This window comes from Onychostoma macrolepis, chromosome 20, assembly GCF_012432095.1.
Source record: "Onychostoma macrolepis isolate SWU-2019 chromosome 20, ASM1243209v1, whole genome shotgun sequence".
Lineage (NCBI taxonomy): Eukaryota > Metazoa > Chordata > Actinopteri > Cypriniformes > Cyprinidae > Onychostoma > Onychostoma macrolepis.
In genome coordinates this window covers 22,204,573-22,225,521 of record NC_081174.1, presented here as the reverse complement: position 1 = coordinate 22,225,521, position 20,949 = coordinate 22,204,573, and the positions used below count along the sequence as shown (strand labels likewise).

The following is a 20,949-nucleotide window of genomic DNA, read 5'->3' as shown; positions in this document are numbered from 1 at the left end:
AAAGTCTGAACACTTTAGTAACGGTCATACAAGTGCTACACACAAAAGTTGCATATTTATTAAAGAAAATTTCAACAAGTTTCCACAAAATGCAGCAAATTGCTTTTTCACCACAAATGTAAACATTTAAGAGCATTTGAACAAGCAACAAAATCCCAGGATAAAGTACAATTTAGAAACATTGTTTGAAAATGCAATAAGAAATACAATGAAAGGCTGTGTAATAACTGAAAAAACAAAACAGCCTTCATCTGCAAAAAGAAATCACTAAACAGTAATGGAAGGAGAAAACAAAACTACAGCTCTACTCTGAACAAGCAGAAGTGCTTATTGTTGCTATTATGCGGTTTATGGTATTAGGTAGACAAAAACACAATACATCAAGCTGTTGGCAATTTAAATGTGATTAACCAAAACAAACCAAAAAACCACATTACATAAGTAACTTGCCTCTTAGGATACATCAACCATCTCCTGAGAGGTTTATAATGTTTACATTAGTCAATCTTCCGTTTTTCATTTCCACTCTCTGGCTCATATACTTCTGCCTGGGATTCTTGCAAAACACCAACAAAAATGACATCATCAGATGCGTCCTCAACCTTCAGGGTCAGATGAATAACACGTGAATCCTCGGCGCTGGTGCAATCAGATGCATCTGCACATTCTTGTAAACCTGTGAAGCACACTGCCATCAGCTCACTTCAACCAGAAATTAAGATTTCAAATAAAAACAGTGGGACTGTTAATGATTTTCCCCATTTATATTTGCACTCAAATGACTTACACGAAGATTCTTCAGCATCAGCATGGATTTCTGGAGTAATTGGATCTCCCTGAAGCTGAAGTTTTCAAAAGTAAGGAATATCAATAAACACCTCACATTTGTGGTTAATGAATAAAGTAGTTTAACAGCAAGCTTATAATACCGTGCCATCAGATTCAGTGTCAGACTCCGTTCCATCACTGGTAAGAACAATAAGATCTTCAGTAACATCTATAAAAATAAATAAAAAATAACAGATGCTAAACATTTACACTGTGTTAAAATTTAAAGACTTTCATTTGTATACGGAACGCAAACATAACATACTATTAAACTCCTCAAGCAAGTCATCCGTTTCAAGCTCAGTCTCATACACCCCCTGTGTTTTCAAAAACATGATATGAAAGGAATATTTTTAGCCACTAGGTGGTGTCTTTAATAAGATAAATGAGAGAAAACAAAACACCTTATCATGGGGAGTCACATCGAGGAAATCCATCAGTAAATCCACTCCAGTGCTCATGTTGGCAGGATCTTCTAAACAGTCACATTTTACAAATTACAACAGTCAACTAGTTCAAGTTTATTGGAGTTTTTATCTCCATGAAGTATGAAGTATAACCTCTTTGCTCTCCAGCTGAAGTATTTAAATCCTCTTGTGGCTCCCTGCTTTCCACCTGTTCAGGCTGAAGTACAAATAAATTGAAGGAGTGGCTTAAGATTAAGTAGTTGTAAATCTCATCTCAACAGTCTTGTGTGTACTTACACTCAGTACTTGAACAAAATCGTGCACTTGTGCACCTTCCCACAGCGCATCTACAACTAAAACAAAAAATAAAAATACAGCCCTGTCATTTGCATTGAGGTCAAGCAGGACAATATTTGTTTTTATAACCCTGGTAGAATTACACACTTCAGTTGTTGTTTGAAAATAAGTCCAGCCAACCACACATTATGTACGCAAAATTTTTCACATGGACTTGATATTTCATTCAAAAGATTCAATAGATTTTTAGATCATTATTTCACACAGACATTATACAGTATTCTTCATAGAAAAGGGGCACTACACAATATTTATAATTGAGGTCCCAATACTTTTTTAAAAAGTAGGTAAATCAACTAAGCTTGCTCACCCTCAGAGTCTTCAACAGCGGAGCAGGACACAAACCCTGTGACTTGAGGCTGCAAGTAAACACATGTTGAGACACTGTGTGCTATGCGATTGCTATCGGTCAACTGTATTTGAATTTGCTTTTGATTGGTAAAACAGCATCAAACTGTACCTGGGCTGCATGTTCATCACCTGGATCCATTCGGTCAATTTGTTTCCCTTCACCTTTACATATTAAAAATGCAATTTTGAACAATTTTGCACTAATGATTTATACTATGCCACCAATTAAAATATACTATGGTGTTATTAATGTGTATAAAGTGTATACATTTTGTCCTCTACCTTGGCAGTACGTGATGCAGTAATTTTGTAAATTTATACAAACACTTACCATTTGGTTCTTCTGATTCTGAGGTTACAACAGTTTCATATTCTGTATCTTCCACCTGATGCAATCAGAGGTAGAATTGGTTGTTACACGCTATTCTCAACTGCTGAAAACATTCTGCGTACCACAGTTAAACATCCATTTACCTTTGAAGGATTATTCTTCAATGCAGCGTGTTTCTCCTTGGTTACTTCATCTACAAAACATTTTATGTTTAAGAATCTTAAATGGTTATTTCAGGTGAAAAGGTGATCAGAAACAGAGAAAAAAAAGCTGTGACATTCCAAGGCACTAGTGGGGTAAAATAACAAGTAGGACTGTATCACTGACATTTTTCCTTAAAATATAACAAAATATAATACTTACCACTTGGAACTACAGCTTCAGTGCATGAAGTCCACACCTGCAATGGCTTGTCTGGCAGAATTTCAAAGATGTTGAGAGGATCTACTACCACCTCAGAATCATGTTCCATAAGCAACACCTGAACAACAAAAAAAAAAAAAAAAAAAAAACACACACACAACACACCACACATCATAAGATGAATCTGTTGTTAGACAAAACACCAGGTTTCTTCATCAAAAGACAACAAATGCAGCTCTTAAAAAGCGTGAATGAGAAAAGAAATTAATACTCACCAATGCAGAATCTTCAGAGCTTTTTAAAATTCGTGCTCTACACCAATTTCTTCTTACGTGAGACCATATCACACATTCTGACCCAGCAGGCTTCTTCTCTGTTGCTCGCCTTAAATAGCCCAAGTCTAAAAAAAATTGGGGAAAATTGGAAAAAAAAAATAAAAATAAAAAAAAATAAAAAAATAGGGAGACCTCTTGCATAGTGAACATTGCATCTCTGAAAGCTGTACGTCATATTCAGGCTTACCTGATTGAATGATCTCAAATGATGGTGACTCTGGTCCTTCAATAATGCATAATTGAGAATCGGTGTCATTCATCAAGAAGCTATCTGTATTCTCTGAGGAATTACTAGCTGTAGCTCCCTCAGAGTGCTGTGGCAAAACTACAGGAAAAGGCGTTGGGTCTGTCTCTTTAGCAAAAGCATGCTGGTTTGTGGCGTCTGATGGACTTGTGAAAGCTGAAGCACCTTCCGTGACACATATGGTTTCAAGGTCCTCTTGTACATCAGAGGGCCCTATACTCATTGCATCAGGTGAGGCAACATCTTCAGTAATCATCTCGAGTGGCTCATCCTGAGCTTCATTCCCAACTTTTGTACTTGTCAGTAAATCAAGCTGCTCTTGTTCAGAGTGCTGCATTTCGAGAAGTGAGGTGCAGGTTTCATTGTCAGCATAGTCAGTGTCTGGATCATGGATAACTACTGATTCAATATTACCTTCAGCAGTCACAGAAGCATCGGTGGACACCACATGTGCTCCACTCAAGAGTTCAACAGATGGGGTTTCAGGACTTTGACTTTTCCAATAGTTTCTCATGGTATCATTGATGACAACACCATTGCAGTCCAGCTTGATGAAGTGTGGCATTTCAGAGTTTCCCATTTTCTCAACGGTGATATTTAAAAGCTTGTCATTAACTAGCTCAAAGAACACATCATCTGCCTCTTCTGCCCAGAAACCCTTGGAAAGATCAAAACCTTCAAGCTGGCAGTCGAATGCCTGAGGGGGCACATCTGATAGCTCGGGTGGAAGTGTTTTAACGTCACCGATATTGACTTTTGCTTCATTTCCATAGTCTACAAAGGTTATGGACAGTGTGTCAAGGTCCCTAGATGTAACTTTAGCTCGATACCACAAATTATCTTCAGTGAAAAGAGCAATGCAAGCACGTCCAACTGGCAGAGATTCCTCACTCAAAGATTCTTCTGATGCATTGCCAGCATTCTGTAACACATCTGAAATCTCTTGAAGTTTGTCCGTTGCCGCATACTGGCACCAGAAGAGCTGAGGACCCTTGATGAATGAGGTGTATCCAGTGATCATTTGACCAGTTGATATGTCAGGGTTCTTGTAATGGGTACAGACCTTGATTTCAGATGTCTGCTTGACACTTGGGCTCGTAAGCTCAGCTGCTGGTGTAGCATCATCCCTGCAGGTGGATCCCAACACTACACCATTAACATCAAGTTTCACTTCCCAAACGGTGCCTGACATTTTTACAAATGTGCACATGACCTTTTCAATGTTTTGTTCTATTACCCATTTGAAGTTGGGTGCAAGTTCTTGGTCTCCACTCTCAACATTCAGTTTATGTACAGAGCAGTGGATGCTGTACCTAGGAAACGAAGCAAATGATTGATCAAGATGACATATTTTTGAAGCAGAAATTGTAGCCGTGTTTCCAAAGTCAACAAATTCAACGTCGATTGTGTCACCAAGGTTTTTTCTTACTGCTGCACGGTACCAGGAGTTATCTTCAGGAAACATTGCACAAACCACATCTCCCTCATGAATATCACTTGAATCAATGTTGGCGCACCTTGACTGGTCAGCATTCAGTTTCTCCACAAGCGAATAAATTTCATCCTCATCAGTTGCAACCTGAACAAAGAAGCTACAAGGGCTATTGCAATGAGAGATGAATACCTCAGCTTCTAGACCTGGTTTTATTACTTTTACTGGGAGCGCCGATTCGTTAAGAAGAGCCTGGGACTTGGGCTTAATGCCATCGGTTTTATCAGATGTACAAGGGCGACGCACATCAGCTCTATCACTGGACTTTCTTTGTGGTTCAAGCTGTTTCTGGGAATTATGCAATGTCCCAAAATCTCTTGTTGGTTCTAGTCCACCATTTGTATGGAATCCCCACTTGCTCCGTGACTGTTTTGATTCAACATTACCTTGTTGTGCTGCATGACTTTCACGGGACTGTGGAACTTGATCCACGAAATCTCGCTTCAGACCACTGGAACTTTCCTTCATATGGGTTGCCCCACTTTGTGCACTTCTGTTCTTTGAACCATATCCTTTGAACGTGCTTGGTTCATTTCTATGGATTTCATTGCGAAACTTCTGTCTGATCAGTGCATTCACTTGAGTTTTTCCCTCATAAAGTTCCACCAAAAGCTTTCCTCCTGGGTCTTTTGCCACGATCAAAGCAGTAAAACAATGACTATCCGCAAAATTCCGAAACCAATTTCCCACTTCACATGGCACATCTTCAGGCATATCTGAGAGACCACATTCAATTGCCTGCACTGGGACGGACATAATCTCTCCTGCTTCAATTGGAACTGGAAGCAAGTCTGACTTGTCAACTTCCAATGTGTCGCCATAATCCACAAAATTGACCACAGCTGATGGTTTTGTAGACTTTATTTGGCCTCTGTACCAAAGTCCATCTGTGTATTTTGCAAAGCAAACGGTTCCAAAAGTCTGAGGACACTTGGTTACCTCTAGCTGACGGCATAGGGTGTTGACCTTGTTTGAAAGTTTCTCAATCTCCTCTGAACTCCTGTCAAGATGGCAAAAGAACTGAGTGACACTTTTCACACAGGTGATACTCACTTCCTCTTCACATCCAGTCTTGACTCCATGTGTGGAATAATAGTAGGTGTCCAGGCGAAAGGGTGGAAGAGGAGCTTTCTTAGAGGGTGCACGATCAGCTAGACGTCTTTGGACAAGGAGATTGCAAACGCTTTGGAATGGGGTCTCCAAGTCTACCACATTGAACACAACTTTCTGGGAGTCATACATTACAGCAAATATGGTGCATTTTAGGGGCACATTCATGGACGCTGCCGTGTCAACAAACTCTTGAAACTGCAATGTGGCTTCAGGGCTCCAGTCTAAAGCTGAGTGAGATACTGGGTGGATCAGGTTATACAAACTGCATCGAAAGGCTTGTCCTTTCATCTTCAAGAATGTTGGAGTGATCTTTCGAAGATCTTCAACAGCAACCTTCTTTGTCTGTCCGTAGTCAATGAACAAGACATTAACATGAGGTGTTTGGTGCTTCTGAATGACCAAGGCTCTGTACCATATCCCAGTTTCAGGATGACGGGCAACACAAGCGGCTTCTAAAGGTGGCTGAAATTCACTATGAGAATAGAAACGCTGAATGTCTTGCATTAGCACTTCTAAACATGCTGCATTTCTGGCTTTTTGACACCAGAAGTCATTTGGACTCTCAATGTAGGATACGGTTACCTCCAGTGAGCTTCCAATGGGAAACAAGTATTCCTTGAAAGCAGATGCACTGTCTGTTATGGCAGAAGAACTGGAAGGCGTTTGAGGCCGAGCTCCTGTCAAGAACACACCAGAGGTGTGTGTGGTTTTTAAACCACAGGATCTTGTGGCAGAATTATCCACAAAGCTCTTTTCACTGTCTGCAAAATCTGCATTGCACAACAACTTGCTCACATCATTTTCTCCATCTAAACTCGGATCCACTAACTGAACCATGTGAGTGTCTTGATGCTTTTCTTTAACATGCAAATTAAGTACTCGGTCTTCAACAAGTTTCGAAAAGAACAATGTAGCCCTCTCATCCCAATGTTTCAGTCTGGATTTAATGCCATAGAGGGAGCACTTTACTGCCACAGCAGGCAGCTGCTGAAATCTCAGAGGCAACTGTCGGAGATTGAAACAATCAACAAGTTCTGTGTTGCCATAGTCCAGGAAGTAAACTTCTGCTTTATTGTCAACTATCTTATAGATAGCTGCTCTATAGAACACACCATCTTGGGCTTTAGCTGCACAGAGAAGACCAACAACAGGCTTTCTTATCAATCCGTCAGTGCTTGTTGGATCACTGTACAGATTTCCGAGGCCATTCATTAGCTGATTGAATTCATTGGCATATTGCTGATTTTGAATCCAAAACTTTCCAGGGCTCTCAACATGCTGTACAACAGCCACATGTGATGTGTTAAGTGTGAGACTTTCTGTGAAAAAGACCGGTTTGTTCCCTTTAAGGTCAGAGTAGGTTTCATCAATGTGTGCAGCCATGGTTGTCTCCAAAATCTTGCTCTTTTGAGACGATGGGCTCTTCTGAACAGCAAAGTCTGTAAGGGTCATATCAGAATCCAGTGAACATTTCTGTTTCAGTTCAAACAGTTTGTTGATGTTTGTGTTCTCCTCTCCGTAAAGCGTGACATAGTGGACACCTTCAGAAAGGCTTTGATACTGAAACTTGGCGATCACGGTGCGGTTGAGCAGGAGAGATTTCAGGTAATCAATCTGTGAAGCGGTCCAACCAATACCTCTGTCGGCTATTCCATGGAGAGAGCATACGTACGTTACGACAGGCATCCTGAAGAATTCTGGGGCTAGTGGTCGGACGTTCTCAACTTGAACAAACTGTTTCTTCCCATAATCCACCTGCAAAATTTCAACCACATTGTTGGCAGACATGACCTGCTGCAGCACAGAACGATACCACTTGCTGTCACTTCCTCTTGATGCACACGGGCTGCCTAAATTCTCAGGTCTTGCAAAATTACATCCAACTCTTCCCTCGTAATGCTGAGTTATCTGTTCAGTTAACTTTTTCAGCTCCTGAGAGAAAACCTTAAGCTGACAGAATATTCGGAATGGACTTGTTACTTCTGTGACCACAACAGTCTCAACAGTATCTGTTTGCAGCTCTGGGTACATGTAGGCCTGCTGCTTCTCTGTTTGCTCAATGACCTCAATTGGTTTGGTCCTAATTGAAGAAATTCTCTGAGGTTCTCCAGTTCCACAGTTGGCCTGCAAAGATCTGGCAACAAACTCCTTGAACCGATCACTGTACAACTTCTTGGCGAATCCCATTTCAAACATCTGTCTGGACAGGCAAGGAATGTCAAGTAGGAATGTTCGATGGGGCACAAGAACATCTTGAACAGTGGCATTGACTCTTCGACCACAGAAAGTCTTCATGAACTCTAAGGCCATTGCTGACCATTTGTTTTCAGGAGACAGTGGCAGGACATTGGCAAGAACGCAGAATTCAACTTCAGGGGGAAGATAGAAAAAGTCACTTTTGCCCCATGCTAAAGTGTTTACAGTGGCACACAGCGTTCTGCCTTCATCGATTAAAAACACGCTGTACTCGTCGGCATCTCTGGACACTATACGGGCTCTGTACCATGTTTCATACACTCGTACGAGGCACAAGTCGCCAGGGTTTCCATCTGATTCACAAAAACCCTCTTTGGGGTATTGAATCTCCTTTTTCAGTTGCTGATAAGCAAATTTTCGGTCTTGATCAAAATTCCCCCAAAACTCTACCAGAACACATGCCGGGTTCAGGTTTACTCTGGTAATGAGGACCGGTACATTTGAACCCATAGATGGGAGTCCTGGAATAGAACACATTGTGATTTCTTCGGTGACTCACTCACTCCAGTGTCTAGGTGTATCTAGAAAAAGGAGAAGAGTGAAGAAAAAAAAAAAATAAATTCATACTGTTAATACTGATCCATAATCAAGGTCGAAAAAAACCCTCAGTCCACATATATTAATATATATATACACATCTCCAATCAGAGGTGAAAACCAGACAGCTTCACATTACCCTATAGCTATTTATACTGGACACAAATTTTCCAACCAAATTTTTTTCTTTCTTTAACTGTAAGTTGTACAACACTACAAAGGAAACATCGAACAGTGCAATACAACCAATGTCAAGACTTTAGGCTACAATTTATATGTATAAAAGAAAGTAGGTCTATGTTTTAGGTTTTTCAAGGTTACATTAAATATAACACTAAGGGAGAGGAAACAGGACAATGCACTCTGGAAATACATTTTATACTTTACAGTTTATTTACGGACCATTTAACATGACATGAGACAATACACAGTATGAACATTAGCCTAACCCTGTAGTTTACCTCAAGGTACCATCTACAGTATAAAAAGTTAACAGTATAAAACTACCCAAGTGTAAATAGAAATGAGAAAATGTGTTGGAGTCAGTCAAATCGACTTTTCTCACAGGCGAGATCTGAGTTCACAGGCAACAGCTGCAGCCTCTGATTGCATTATATAGTTACTGTCTTATAATTCAAATACACTTCACATAAAGTTAAAATAGTACAGTAACCTTCAACTTCGCATTTTGCGTTAGCTGTGTCAATTTTAAATCTAAATCTAAATCTAATTTTAACAGACCTTTGAAAATTCCCGAAAATCACTTCAGATAAGGTTAACTTAACATTAGCGTCAGGTCAGTCAGGATGCCAACACAGCATGAATAAAACGCAGTAAGTAACTGGATTTATACATGATACATCCTCAAAAAGACCATTCAATTTAATAAATGTAACAGTAACTTAAACCATTAATGGTTTCAAAGTTGTGGCTTTCCTTTAACAGTTTGCGAACGCGACTACTTCGACTTATGTCAATCATTTTATACAGCACACATTTAATAGATAAAGCCTGCATGAAACAAACATTTATAACAAACACTCACCACTTCAGGGTATATTCCGCTTTTATTTCAGCGTGGACCAACGACATCTTTGCTTCTTATCAGCCGTCGAGGAGGATCAATGGCGAAGAACCGAAAATGGATTTTCACCCAGTGATACTTAAATTAGTTGTAGAGAACAACTGTACAGTTATACAAAAAAAAAATCGAGAAAACGACCAACTTATGTATCCGATAATTAAACGAAGAAATTAAGAGATAGGTAACTAGATGCCACTAATGTTGTTTCGCGCCTCGTTCTCGCGCCTTCAGCTGATTGGCTCATTTATGGTCAGACGGAAGTTCATTAAAAGACGGAGGCGACAATATTGAACGAAATTTAATTTCTAATCCAATGCAAAATATTTAATTATTAACTATTAAAGTAGTGCATTACTATAAAATGGAGATGCTGTAATCAAATTAATTTCAGGTGAAAATTATGGAGCTGCATTAATAAGGTTGTTGTTTTTTACTCAGCTCTAAAACAACTTCAATGTTATTGGATAACCAAGATCATATAAATGCAGTAACTGAAAAAAAACTATCTTTAAAAAAAAAAAAAAAGTAATATACAATATATGGATTTATATGCAATATAATATTATCAATGAAATGTTAATCTAAAATAAAATGTTTACCAGTCAAATCATTATGCATTTTAATTTATAAAACCTTGCTGATAACTAGTTTTTATGTATAATAAAATGTGCAAAGAAGACACCAGGCAGTTATATTAAAAAAGAAAATCACTGATTTAATAAAACAAATGCTGATGAACAAATGCCATTTTATTCAATATTAACAGAAAACTCTTTGAAAAAGACATTAGGTCAATACATAAGACTTCAGGCCAAGTAATAAACACTGTTCAACAGGTATTTTTTTGTAAAACAATCATTACTTAATGGGGTAAAGTGAGAAGGACAATGGATGCAAGACAGAATAATAAAACAGAAATAATAATAAAAAAAAGTTGACTATTTCGGCGGGTCTGTGTTTATCCCGTATTTCTCTTTGAGTAGTTTCAGCTGCTCCTCCTTTTTCTTTGTGTCCATTTTTTGGAAAGCCTGGGGGGGGGAGGGGGATAGAGTTAACAGAGTTTTGTATCGCACTCAACAGTCATTGTTTTCATTGTTTTGAACATTCTGTACATATCTCCTTTTGTGCTCCCCAGGAGAAATTAAATTACAAATGTTTGAAACAGAAATGCAGTAAATGACAGAATCTTAATTTTTGTTTAACTACCCCTTTAACATACAATGAAAACATTTTCATTTCACATTCCATAAAGTTACTGTCCGAATCAAAGGCAAAAACAATTAAACTCACCCTGTTTGCATTATAGTACAATACAACTAAGTATCTGTTGCAGACGTTGAATCCAGAAAGGTGATCACAGGCATTTTTGGCATCAAAAATGTCTTCATATACAACATAGGCTGTTCCTCTTGTTTCTGGTGTGTTCCCGCTAAAACAATCAGAGAACAATCAGTTACTCAGTCAGCTAACAAAAAGAAACATGATTAATAGCACATAATCAGTACTTCAGTCCGTTATGGATAATAGTATGTAAATGTGAGAAACACACTGATACTCACACTCTGATTTGACGAATTGGCCCATACTTTCCAAAGATGTCATACATCTCCTCTGCGGTGATCTTGTATGGAAGGTTACGAATATACAATATCCTGTTCACCTCTGGAGGTAAGCGAATCTGAAACATGCCAGCAAAGACAAATATTAACATACACATACATGAAATTAGAGTTATAGTTTCAGATTATTAAAACACAAGCCACGCAGCCATTTAAAGAATTTGAACGTTCTCAAGTGCTTCGAAAGACGATTAAATATGAAAGAGGATTCATGAATTACCGACATGGACGCAATATGGTAAATGTTTTTACCACATTTCTATATTAAGAGAAAGCATTCTCGAGTCCTGAATTTGTATTAATACAAAAGCATGAGACGTATATTTTTAACATACAACTACTTGTCTGTCTTAGATGTAATTGATCACGTTTATACCAGGAAAACAACAATAAACATCCATCTTCAATGTACTGATTAGCCATTTTGAGCCCAACACTACCAACATCACGATCATTTGAACGTTTGAACCAAAGCTGGACTTACATTCGCTCGTTTAGCTGCTTGCATCGCCATGGCTGGATCTTTTTAAAGGAAACAACTCAAACTTTACAACAAAAAAACCTTTCCAAGTAGAAATAAGTAGCAGCTAGCACAAGCTAAGTAGCTGCGCACCTCACAATGTTTGATGGCGCAGTGCGATGACGTCCTTCCGGGACGGCTGCAGCCAGTTTCCTTTGAGGTGACGTCAAGCGGCGATTCCACTCGTTTCATTGTAAAAATTTTAGATAAACAAAAGTTGCTCTTTTTTTGGTGCCCCAAGCAAAACGGGACATAATATTTACGTAATATAGTTTTTTTTTGTCCTTGTAAGCAACTATTTTAGATAGATTTATTTGTTTATTAACCAAAATCTGCTTTTGGTTTTTTAAAGATGTTATTTGGTTTCTATAACGTGAATAAAACAAGAAACTAATAGGCATACTTTATTATTGATCTTTATTGCTCCTTGCCAAATCTCATATTAATCGTAGTAAATTCAGTCATCAAAAGCCCTTGCTGTTTTTTTATTACTATTTCTTCCTCAAATAATTCAAAAACACACCTGTGCTGCTTTTTTAATTTATTTTCTCATAGACTTCAATACATTTTGCCGAAATGTAACATTTTATTTTACTTTTGCTTTCAATTATTTTTAATGTAGCCTACTATATTAAATCTGTACATTTTCATTTAGTCTTTATTCATGTATATATTTTTGTGATATAATTCATGTATATATTTTTGTGATATAATTCATGTATATATTTTTGTGATATCTTGGTAATATAAAAAATCTAAATAGCAGAGAGAAAATTATAATACAAAAAAAAAAATTATACTTACCAATTTTTCATTTTAATAAACGGAACAATGCATCCAAGTGATCGGCAAATAAACAACAAAAGCTACCAGAATCGGTGTGAATGTTTCAATATTTAGCCGTTCATTTTGTAGATAGGTATGATAGGCCTATATTCATATCTATGGGTCATGTTCTACGAATTCAACACTCTGCTGCCACCTAACGGACGTCTTATGTTATTACAGTTTTAATTTGCTCCTGTTATGCAGTAATTTCATTGCTTCAAGAGGATGATGCTATGTCCACAGGCGCTTCTAACATGAAATCTGACAGTTTTTGCAAAGTTATGTTTCTTCATTCTCTAATTAAAATAATAGTTTTCACCTTCTTCCTTAAATTACAGCACAAGTATTCCTTCTTAAAAGTTAATGCAGAACTGCATAAAATGTACTCATATCAGTCCTGATATGTGCTGATAATCAAATAATATTGTAATTGCAGGTAATACATTTCAGTATCTACATCCTTTCAAATCAAATTCTGACATTGAGGAAAAAAATCCCATATACTCTTTTATTAGTTTAAACCACAACACAAGAAGTAGTGCAGCCATGGCATCAGGGGCACAATACATGCTACATGTACAAAATAACTTTTAAATTGGAAAAGTTTGCCATTGCATGAATTTGGTGCAGTGCCTACATAGGTAAACATTACAATGACAAAGGTTATGCTTGTGTAAAGCTCTTGACACTGGCAGAATGTACTTTCAAATGGAGCACAGAAATGTACGTATTTAGAAATCGAGTCGGTGCTCAAAATGTGCAGTTGGTGCAAATGTTTGGATTTAAAACGTAATAACATCAGGGCTAACCTTTAAAACCCTCTGTTGGAGTTCTCCTGTAAGAGCAGCATGTAAAAAGTAGGAATAAATACAGTCTTAGACGTTTTAGCTGTCAAGAACAAGTTTGAACAGGTAAAATATTTTTTTAGGCAAAATCATTATTTTATATCACTTTAACCCTAAAAAATGATCTTCATAAATTCATTCCATGTTCAGGCCCCACGTAAATCTGCACACTGATATGCAATTTATTACATTTGATGACATTCTGAAACTGCACAGCTTGTAGGTTTAATATGGGAATATTTGTTATGGTGTAATATTTTGACCATGAGAATGAATGTATGCTCTCAGATGGATTACATTCGGCCACATTGACTCCCTCTCGTGTGATGTACATGCTAGACATAGAAGGTGTAGTAAACCAGCCTTTTCCCATCGATGCATCACAAATCTTTCCAAAGCCAACAAATTATCCGTCTAATTCTATTTCACATCTCAAACGTTTCTTTTAAATAAGGCTTGTTATCATTCTTTATGCAGGATGCAAATGAGGGAAGTACTCTTAAGGCAAACCTAATGGCATGCAAATAAACTACATTTATATTCACCAACAGTACAAGCACATTTGAAGGGAAAAGTTTGATGGACATGAGCTTATCTTTTTGTCCATCCAGACGAGTGGGTAATTCCAGAACAGTTACGATTACCGTAAGAATCGGTTCGGTTGACATTACGCAGTATATGGTACACATAGCTAGCATCAGTACAATAAATAGTAGCTCGATTTAATACAGCACATCAATGATGCGCAAGCTCCAGTGGATTCAGAAGGTACTTTGCACACTCTTCACATTTTGGCAGTTAATTTCAACAACTCAATATATATGTATATTAATATTCATATAATTCTATTTGTGCATGGCATGGTCTTTGTTTGTGTACGCATTTGCAGTGTATGCATGTATGTGTGTGTGTGAGAGTGTACTTTGGTGTGTGAAGGTGTTTGTGTGTGCGTATGTGAAATTCGTTAGCAAAGAACATTCTCATGCACACAAGTGTTTCAAACACAGGAAGCGGATTCATTGAAAGGTAGTCCAAGCAATTTTTTTATCAGTGGAAATAGCTGCAAACTGAATGGAACATTAATCATTTGTGCAGTCCCTGGCTCTTTTCTGAGACGCTCATTTTTGCAGGTCACACTGCAGCAGTAATACAATGGACGGGTCACTCTTTGCTGCTTCTTTGAACTCTTCCAATGAGATCTGGTCGTCGTTGTTCTTATCCATCTTACTGAAGATTTTGTCGACTCGCTGCTCGGGCGTCAGGCCATCCTCGTTCATCTTCATCATGATAACGGTCCCCACCATCTTGTAGATTGCCTTTATGAGAAAAACAGGACAAAGTGAGTTAAAATCCTTCGAAGAGTCGAAGACACACTGAGCTGTGCCGCTAATACAGGCAACATTATGTCAACTCTCTCGCTGACCATGAGAGGGCGACTCACTCCATATATAGAACCACGGTTCTCAACTTCTAGGGAAGCCTCACCATAATTTAAAGGGGTCCTATTATGCTTTTTCCCTTTTTGAATTTTAGTCAGTGTGTAGTGTGTATGTTTGGGAATAAAAAGATCTACAGAGTTACAAATCTCAAAGTCCACTCCAAAGGGAAATATTTCGTTTTTGAAAAAAATCCCTTTTCAGGAACTACAACGAACAGCTCGTTTGGACTACAGCGTTGCTTTCCGGTGTTTGTGACATCACAAAGCGGCCCATTAGAATATCATTCAAATAAATCCTGCCTACGGAAATTCGAATGGTTGGCAGGTGGGGAGAACGCTTGGTTAAGCACTGCACGTTTCAAAATCGAAACCCGGTGCTGGTGTTTTTATATCACTATATTTCTGAAGGAAACCGACTGTCTTCAGAAAATTTTGGATGTCATTTTCATTTCATCTTGCATGTATGTCTGATAAAGCAGCGTTTGTGAGCGGAGCGCTGCTTTGTGTACACTGTACAGCATTACTGGAGAAACCTTGCTCTCTCCCGCTCCAACAGCGCCTCCTGCTGGCAGAGAATACATTTGCATATATATGCCCCCACATATGCAGTTGAATTTATTTATACCATAGTCCCACTGAGTAAATAAATTCAACTGTATAACAGTTTCACTGCAATTCATGTTATAATGTTAGAATTAAAGAACAATAAACATAATACATATTACCGTTGCACTTATCTGAACATAGTAAATACAGTTATTTTTAAGCTGTCGTTGACATCCTATCTAAAACATGATTTAATCAAAAAACCATTTTAATATGTCTTGCGATATCCGTGCGTGCAAAGGTTCTGCGCAATCCTCAATATTCTCGGGGTCTCAATGAACTTGCTGCTTTGGCAAGGGGCGGGGCAGTACTGAAATACCGTCTAAGCTGTTCACCAATCACAACGCACTGGGACAGCTAACCAATCACAACACATTTCATTTTTCGGAAAGCGGGCCTTCATCAAACCTGGAACTAATCGAGCCATTTGTGCCAGGCTGAGGAGAGAGGTATTGTAATAATGTAAATTATGTGAAAAATAATGCGTTTTTCGAACCACCAAGCATGAGAGCATATTCTAGTACACCCCCAAAACAAAATCAAGACTTTGTAAAAGAGCATAATAGGACCCCTTTAAAATAAGCCAATTGTTTGTTTTCTATTGCTTTATGCAAGTAAACAGGAGAACAGACTGAAACGAGTACCTCAATGATTTCAAGCATCTCAACTCGTGTGATTTTGCCATCTCCATCCAGGTCATACATGTTAAAGGCCCAGTTGAGTTTCTGTTCGAAGCTGCCTCGTGATGTGATGGAAAGGGCACAGATGAACTCTCTGAAGTCGATGGTGCCGTCTCCATTCTTGTCAAAGGTTCTGAAAGCGTGCTGAGCAAACTTTGATGCATCACCATAAGGGAAAAACTGAAAAAGAGGAAAACGATACAATTAATCAATGGCACTATATATTTCTTGTTAAGTGTTTTTTAAAACATCTTTAAAATAACAAAAAGCCTGGTCCTTATTGACAAAAGATCAAAATCAAGCTACTCCTCATGTAAACAAACTCTCAATTCTTAAGTCCCTGAGCTTGACCAAAGAATATTTCTGATAAGTCTGAAACACTTTTTATAGAAATACACTATCAAACGTTTGGGATTGGAACGATACAAAAAAAAGATATTAAAACTTTTATTCAACAAATCTGTACTAAATTGATGAAAATGGACATTAAAAACATTTAAAATGTTACAAAATTTTCAAATAAATTTGGTTATTTTAATTCAGTGAAAAAAAATGTGGGGGAAAAAAAAAAGAAGTATCACCGTTTCCACAAAAAAGAGCACAACTGTTTTCAATAGGGATGCACCGGGCCCGATACTGTGCTCCTGTACTCGTACTCGTTAAAATGCCCCGATACCAAGCGCTGATACCTCACAGCATGTGATATAAGTGCCATATTCAGACAAAGAAACAGGACAACATGCAACAGAATGGACTTATTAGAGATTAAGGATGTCTACGAAGCAGATGTATGCAATGAATAATGTTAAACATTCAGTATTAATGCCTTTATAGGTGATGTGCGCGAACTGAAAAGCAAAGCGTTGAGTGGATTGAGCGGGCGCCGGCGCATATGCGCGAGCTTGTCGAGTGAATATATTTTTCTCACAGACATCACTGGAAAGTTTGTAGTTTGGTCGGATATGTCAAAAACAAGTAAGCAAAACAATGCACAAGTTACTTAACGGTAGGGAGGGAGGGAGGGAGAGAGAGATAGAGCGAGCACGCACTTCTGTGATCTTTATTGATGCTCGCTTACATAGCATGCATCACTTGGATTAAAACTGAATCGTAAATATAAAACAATTTATAGGGGCATTCACTATAAAATAAATAATTTATTTTCAACCTTAAGCATACACGACTTTCTGGCGAAAGTGAAACTAGCAGCCTGTGTGAAATGCGCTAGGCTGTACTGTCCTTCTCATTCTGCACCAGTACAAATACGTGCGCGCATTGTGCATGTTTTGCTTGCTTCATGAGTGTTTCTGCATTAGAAAGAAAAGCAAAGAAAAACGCGACTTCTATTTCTGAAAATATCACAGTTAGGAGATTTATAACGGGTGGTTCCCTGCATTATTACAGCAAAACGCGTGATTTTAGCAGCTCTAATGCAATTGAATTAAAGATGATGTACCATAGAGCAAAAAACAAACAAACAAAAAAAAAATGAACAGTGAAAGTAACAAAAACTTATAAAATACATTTTAATGTGCATAATTAAGTGTGAAAATAACCGAAGGATATACAGTCAAACCAAAAATTATTCAGAGACCAAATATAATTCTTGATATTTTTTACTAGTGGGTGCAGGACACTATAGTTCATTTATGTAAGTGAGGATAGCAAAATAAAGTAAACGGTGACATATTATATCCAAAAATTCTTCATACAGTGGACTACCAATAAAATTTATACAAATTTGGAACCAAAAATTATTCAGACCGAGTCTGGGAAAAAAAATTTCAGAAGTTCAGGTTTGCACGAACCTGGTTGACAGCATGCCCGGGAGACTACAGGCTGTCATTAAGGATAAGGGTGGCCTGACAAAGTATTGATAAATATTGTCATACTAACAGCTGTCTGAATAATTTTGGTTGATTGTAATCCATCACATACCTTTCTATCAAAGTTATCTGATATTATCGAGCTGAATTTGTTCTGACACAGTTTAACTTTGAGTTCTTTTCATATTTTACTACCATAAACATATTGCGAATAAACTGTGATAATGTGAGAAATGTTGAAGGTGTCTGAATAAATTTTGGTTTGACTATCTATTTGATAAATTAAGTTAACCAACTAACATTATACATACTCTTTTGGTTTCTCTTTTGGTTCTGTTATTTAAAAAATGTACAAATACAATGAAAATATCGTTATCGGTACTCGGTATCGACAAGTATCAAAAATAAAAGTATCGGTATCGGGCGAGTACTGGAAAAAGTGGTATCGGTGCATCCCTAGTTTTCAACATTAATGCTTTGAACAGTAATGGCTATTGAAAATTCAGCTTTACCATGACAGGAATAAACAGCATTTTCAAAAATAAAATATATTAAAACTAAAATATTTTGTGAAAAAATATTTCACAATATTACTGTTTTCTTTATTTTTGATCAAATAAATGCAGCCTTGACAAGTATAAGAGACTTCTTTCAAAAACCATTCTTACCAACTCCACACATTTGACCTGCATTTTTTTGAGCAGCAGAGTTAAACGGTACTGCATATTAGGAACGGTGTAATGACTGTTATTTCTGTTGGTCAGAAATGCTCATCTTTACATTTTCTCAAACCTGCTTCACTTTAGTGCCTTTTCAACTATCATTTTGTTGCATCAAGCTAAAAACAGGAACTTCACAGATAGCACTATGAATGCAGGAGATTTTAGTGGTCGGTGGGTGAGCGTATGTATGTATGCATGTATGCGTCTGTTAACTAAGGCCATCAACTCCCAGCACAGTGCCTGCCTCTTTGCAGAAGAGGGCTGCAATGCGGACGAGAGCAGTGTAATCGGTCTGTGTCGCTACAAGAGCAGCACACAGCTCCTCTCTGAAGGAGGGCATCATTCCCCTCCTAATACTGTTACCCTCTCAGTGACTGAGGGCAACAATTACATTCACCTGTTCCCAATGCAGTCCCAGCCAAAGCACTATTTGTCACCTATTGTGCCCAAAACACCACTGATTTCCAGTCTAATGAGCAACAGGGGGGGAGATAAAGGGTTTTTATGCTGGCGCCAAGCAGCAGAGAGTCAAGTAAAGTGAAGATTTATAGGCACCACGGACAACAGGTATAATATATCATGTTTTATAAGCCAAAAAGCAAATGCAAATACAAAAGAAGGCCCTTTTTGAGCATAATCAATAACTGTGAAATGCTATATTTTTTCACTAGATATTTGAGAAGCCAGTGTAAATGTTTTTAAACGTTATCTAACCTCACATTTGAGAGTTATTTGGTTGCTAAATATTAAACGATGGAATCACTGGAGTGTGATGGCAGAGCTGAACTAAACTAATAATAAATTCTGAGCACTTAGGAACAGATGACACGCTCAAAGACTGGGAAATGAAATTCTCATCGTCTTCACTAAATGAGAGAAAAGAGTGTGTGTGTGTGTGTACTGGTATATATGGTTTATGAGGACACAAATGTGTATAATAACGTACTACAACGTAAACATGGTTTATGAGGACACTTGTGTCCCTGTAAAACAAAAGGCTTAAAAAACATACAAAACGGTGTTTTATGAAATTCAAAAATTGCCAGTAGTTTGTAGGGTTGGTGTCGGGCAGTGATCCTCAAATCTGGCTTGCGAGATCCACTTTCCTGCAGAGTTTAGCTCCAACCCTGATCAAACTCACCTACCTGTGATTTTCTAATGATCATGAAGACATTGGTTAGCATGCTCAGGTGTGTTTGATTATGGTTAGAGCTAAACTCTGCAGGAAAGTGGATCTTGCAAGCCAGATCTGAGTATCCCTGGTGTAGGGCAATAGCACATACAGTTTGTACAGTATAAAATCCATTACGCCTATGGAGAGTCCCCGTAAACCACAAATGCCAGTGTGTGTCTGTGTGTGTGTGTGTGTGTGTGTGTGTGTGTGTGTGAGAATGTGTGCCGCAAGGACAGCAAAACCTGAAATCACCTACATAACGGGAAGCAGACAAAGTTTCTGAAATGAAATAATAAGCATACTAAATAATGTCTCTTTAAAAATATAAAAATGCAGAAAGGCTTGTGTGTTTAGGGATTTAGATAGATGATAGAACATGTCATTAGCTCAGAATAAAAGCAACAGAAGTCAATGGAAAGTCCCCACCTTGACACAATGTGTATTTCAGGGGGTTCAAGAAGGTTAATGATGGAGTTGAATAATAGTACTCTTTACACTCTTCTTCATCTTTTACAGAACAAGAGGGTCCATAAGTAATCACATAACATCATGTTTATGCTAAACAACTTACTGTAAGCTACATTATCTTTATTTGGTTATACAAAAATGTGAATAAATTAAATTAAATCTATAATCGCTAAAAGATCATTTTTAACAATGCAAGTCAAATATTGATTAAATAAATGAATAAATAATTTCCTTAATCAGGTTTTGGTCTTGTTTTGCAAACGAAAATATCTTTAAAACAAGATACATTTCCATTTACCAAATGAAACAAAGTTCATATACAGTGGTGGCCAAAATTATTAGAACACTAGTATTTTCACCAGCTAAAAATGGTTTTAAGTAAGTTGTTTCTATCTTTTGCTGTAGGTAGGTCAGTAGGAAATATCAGTTTACATTTCCAAACATTCATTTTGCCATTAAATGTAATAATCCAGTAAGATTTTTGTTTGCACAAGGAGTCTGAAAACAGTTATTGCTCCACACAGA

General features: G+C 37.7%; 3 protein-coding genes across 4 annotated transcripts in view; all 3 read right to left on the bottom strand.

Annotated features, from left to right (window-relative positions):
• Positions 1 to 27: 27 nt before the first annotated feature.
• Positions 28 to 9,926, bottom strand: tdrd6 (tudor domain containing 6). 2 transcript variants are annotated; one of them, XM_058755007.1, is made up of 15 exons: positions 9,660 to 9,926; positions 3,160 to 8,598; positions 2,913 to 3,037; positions 2,638 to 2,755; positions 2,418 to 2,467; positions 2,275 to 2,329; positions 2,053 to 2,105; positions 1,903 to 1,951; positions 1,533 to 1,588; positions 1,389 to 1,452; positions 1,233 to 1,300; positions 1,094 to 1,145; positions 930 to 997; positions 788 to 842; positions 28 to 676 (listed from the first exon to the last, which is right to left on the bottom strand). In XM_058755007.1, the coding sequence occupies exons 2-15, from the start codon at positions 8,552 to 8,554 to the stop codon at positions 498 to 500; spliced, it is 6,387 nt and encodes a 2,128-aa protein (XP_058610990.1). In that variant the 5' UTR covers positions 8,555 to 8,598; positions 9,660 to 9,926; the 3' UTR covers positions 28 to 497. The 2 variants fall into 2 exon arrangements, with proteins under 2 accessions (XP_058610990.1, XP_058610989.1); XM_058755006.1 differs by having other exon boundaries at positions 1,233 to 1,303; positions 9,660 to 9,925.
• A 500-nt stretch (positions 9,927 to 10,426) lies between these two features.
• sf3b6 (splicing factor 3b, subunit 6) lies at positions 10,427 to 11,984 on the bottom strand. Its single transcript, XM_058755010.1, has 4 exons — positions 11,802 to 11,984; positions 11,258 to 11,376; positions 10,989 to 11,127; positions 10,427 to 10,726 (listed from the first exon to the last, which is right to left on the bottom strand). Exons 1-4 carry the CDS (start codon positions 11,829 to 11,831, stop codon positions 10,637 to 10,639), a joined length of 378 nt encoding a protein of 125 aa, XP_058610993.1. The 5' UTR covers positions 11,832 to 11,984; the 3' UTR covers positions 10,427 to 10,636.
• Positions 11,985 to 13,159: 1,175 nt separating this feature from the next.
• vsnl1a (visinin-like 1a) overlaps positions 13,160 to 20,949 on the bottom strand; it is a 31,383-nt gene continuing 23,593 nt past the window's right edge. Inside the window, exons 3-4 of the mRNA XM_058755009.1 lie at positions 16,199 to 16,414; positions 13,160 to 14,826 (exon numbers count right to left, since the gene is read on the bottom strand). Of these exons, the coding sequence (XP_058610992.1) occupies positions 14,629 to 14,826; positions 16,199 to 16,414 (414 nt within the window). The 3' untranslated portion in view covers positions 13,160 to 14,628. The remainder of the gene's footprint in view (positions 14,827 to 16,198; positions 16,415 to 20,949) is intronic.

What these genes read in the sequence shown, in the direction of transcription:
- tdrd6 (XM_058755006.1), bottom strand. Translation starts at nt 8,554, where the DNA reads ATGTGTTCTATTCCAGGACTCCCATCTATGGGTTCAAATGTACCGGTC. An exon ending in GCTCTGAAGATTCTGCATTG is followed by an intron (nt 2,756 to 2,912) that starts GTGAGTATTAAT and finishes TTTGTTGTTCAG; the next exon opens with GTGTTGCTTATGGAACATGA. An exon ending in ATGTGACTCCCCATGATAAG is followed by an intron (nt 1,146 to 1,232) that starts GTGTTTTGTTTT and finishes TTGAAAACACAG; the next exon opens with GGGGTGTATGAGACTGAGCT.
- sf3b6 (XM_058755010.1), bottom strand. Translation starts at nt 11,831, where the DNA reads ATGGCGATGCAAGCAGCTAAACGAGCGAAT. An exon ending in CCAATTCGTCAAATCAGAGT is followed by an intron (nt 11,128 to 11,257) that starts GTGAGTATCAGT and finishes TGATTGTTTTAG; the next exon opens with CGGGAACACACCAGAAACAA. An exon ending in TGTACTATAATGCAAACAGG is followed by an intron (nt 10,727 to 10,988) that starts GTGAGTTTAATT and finishes TCCCCCCCCCAG; the next exon opens with GCTTTCCAAAAAATGGACAC.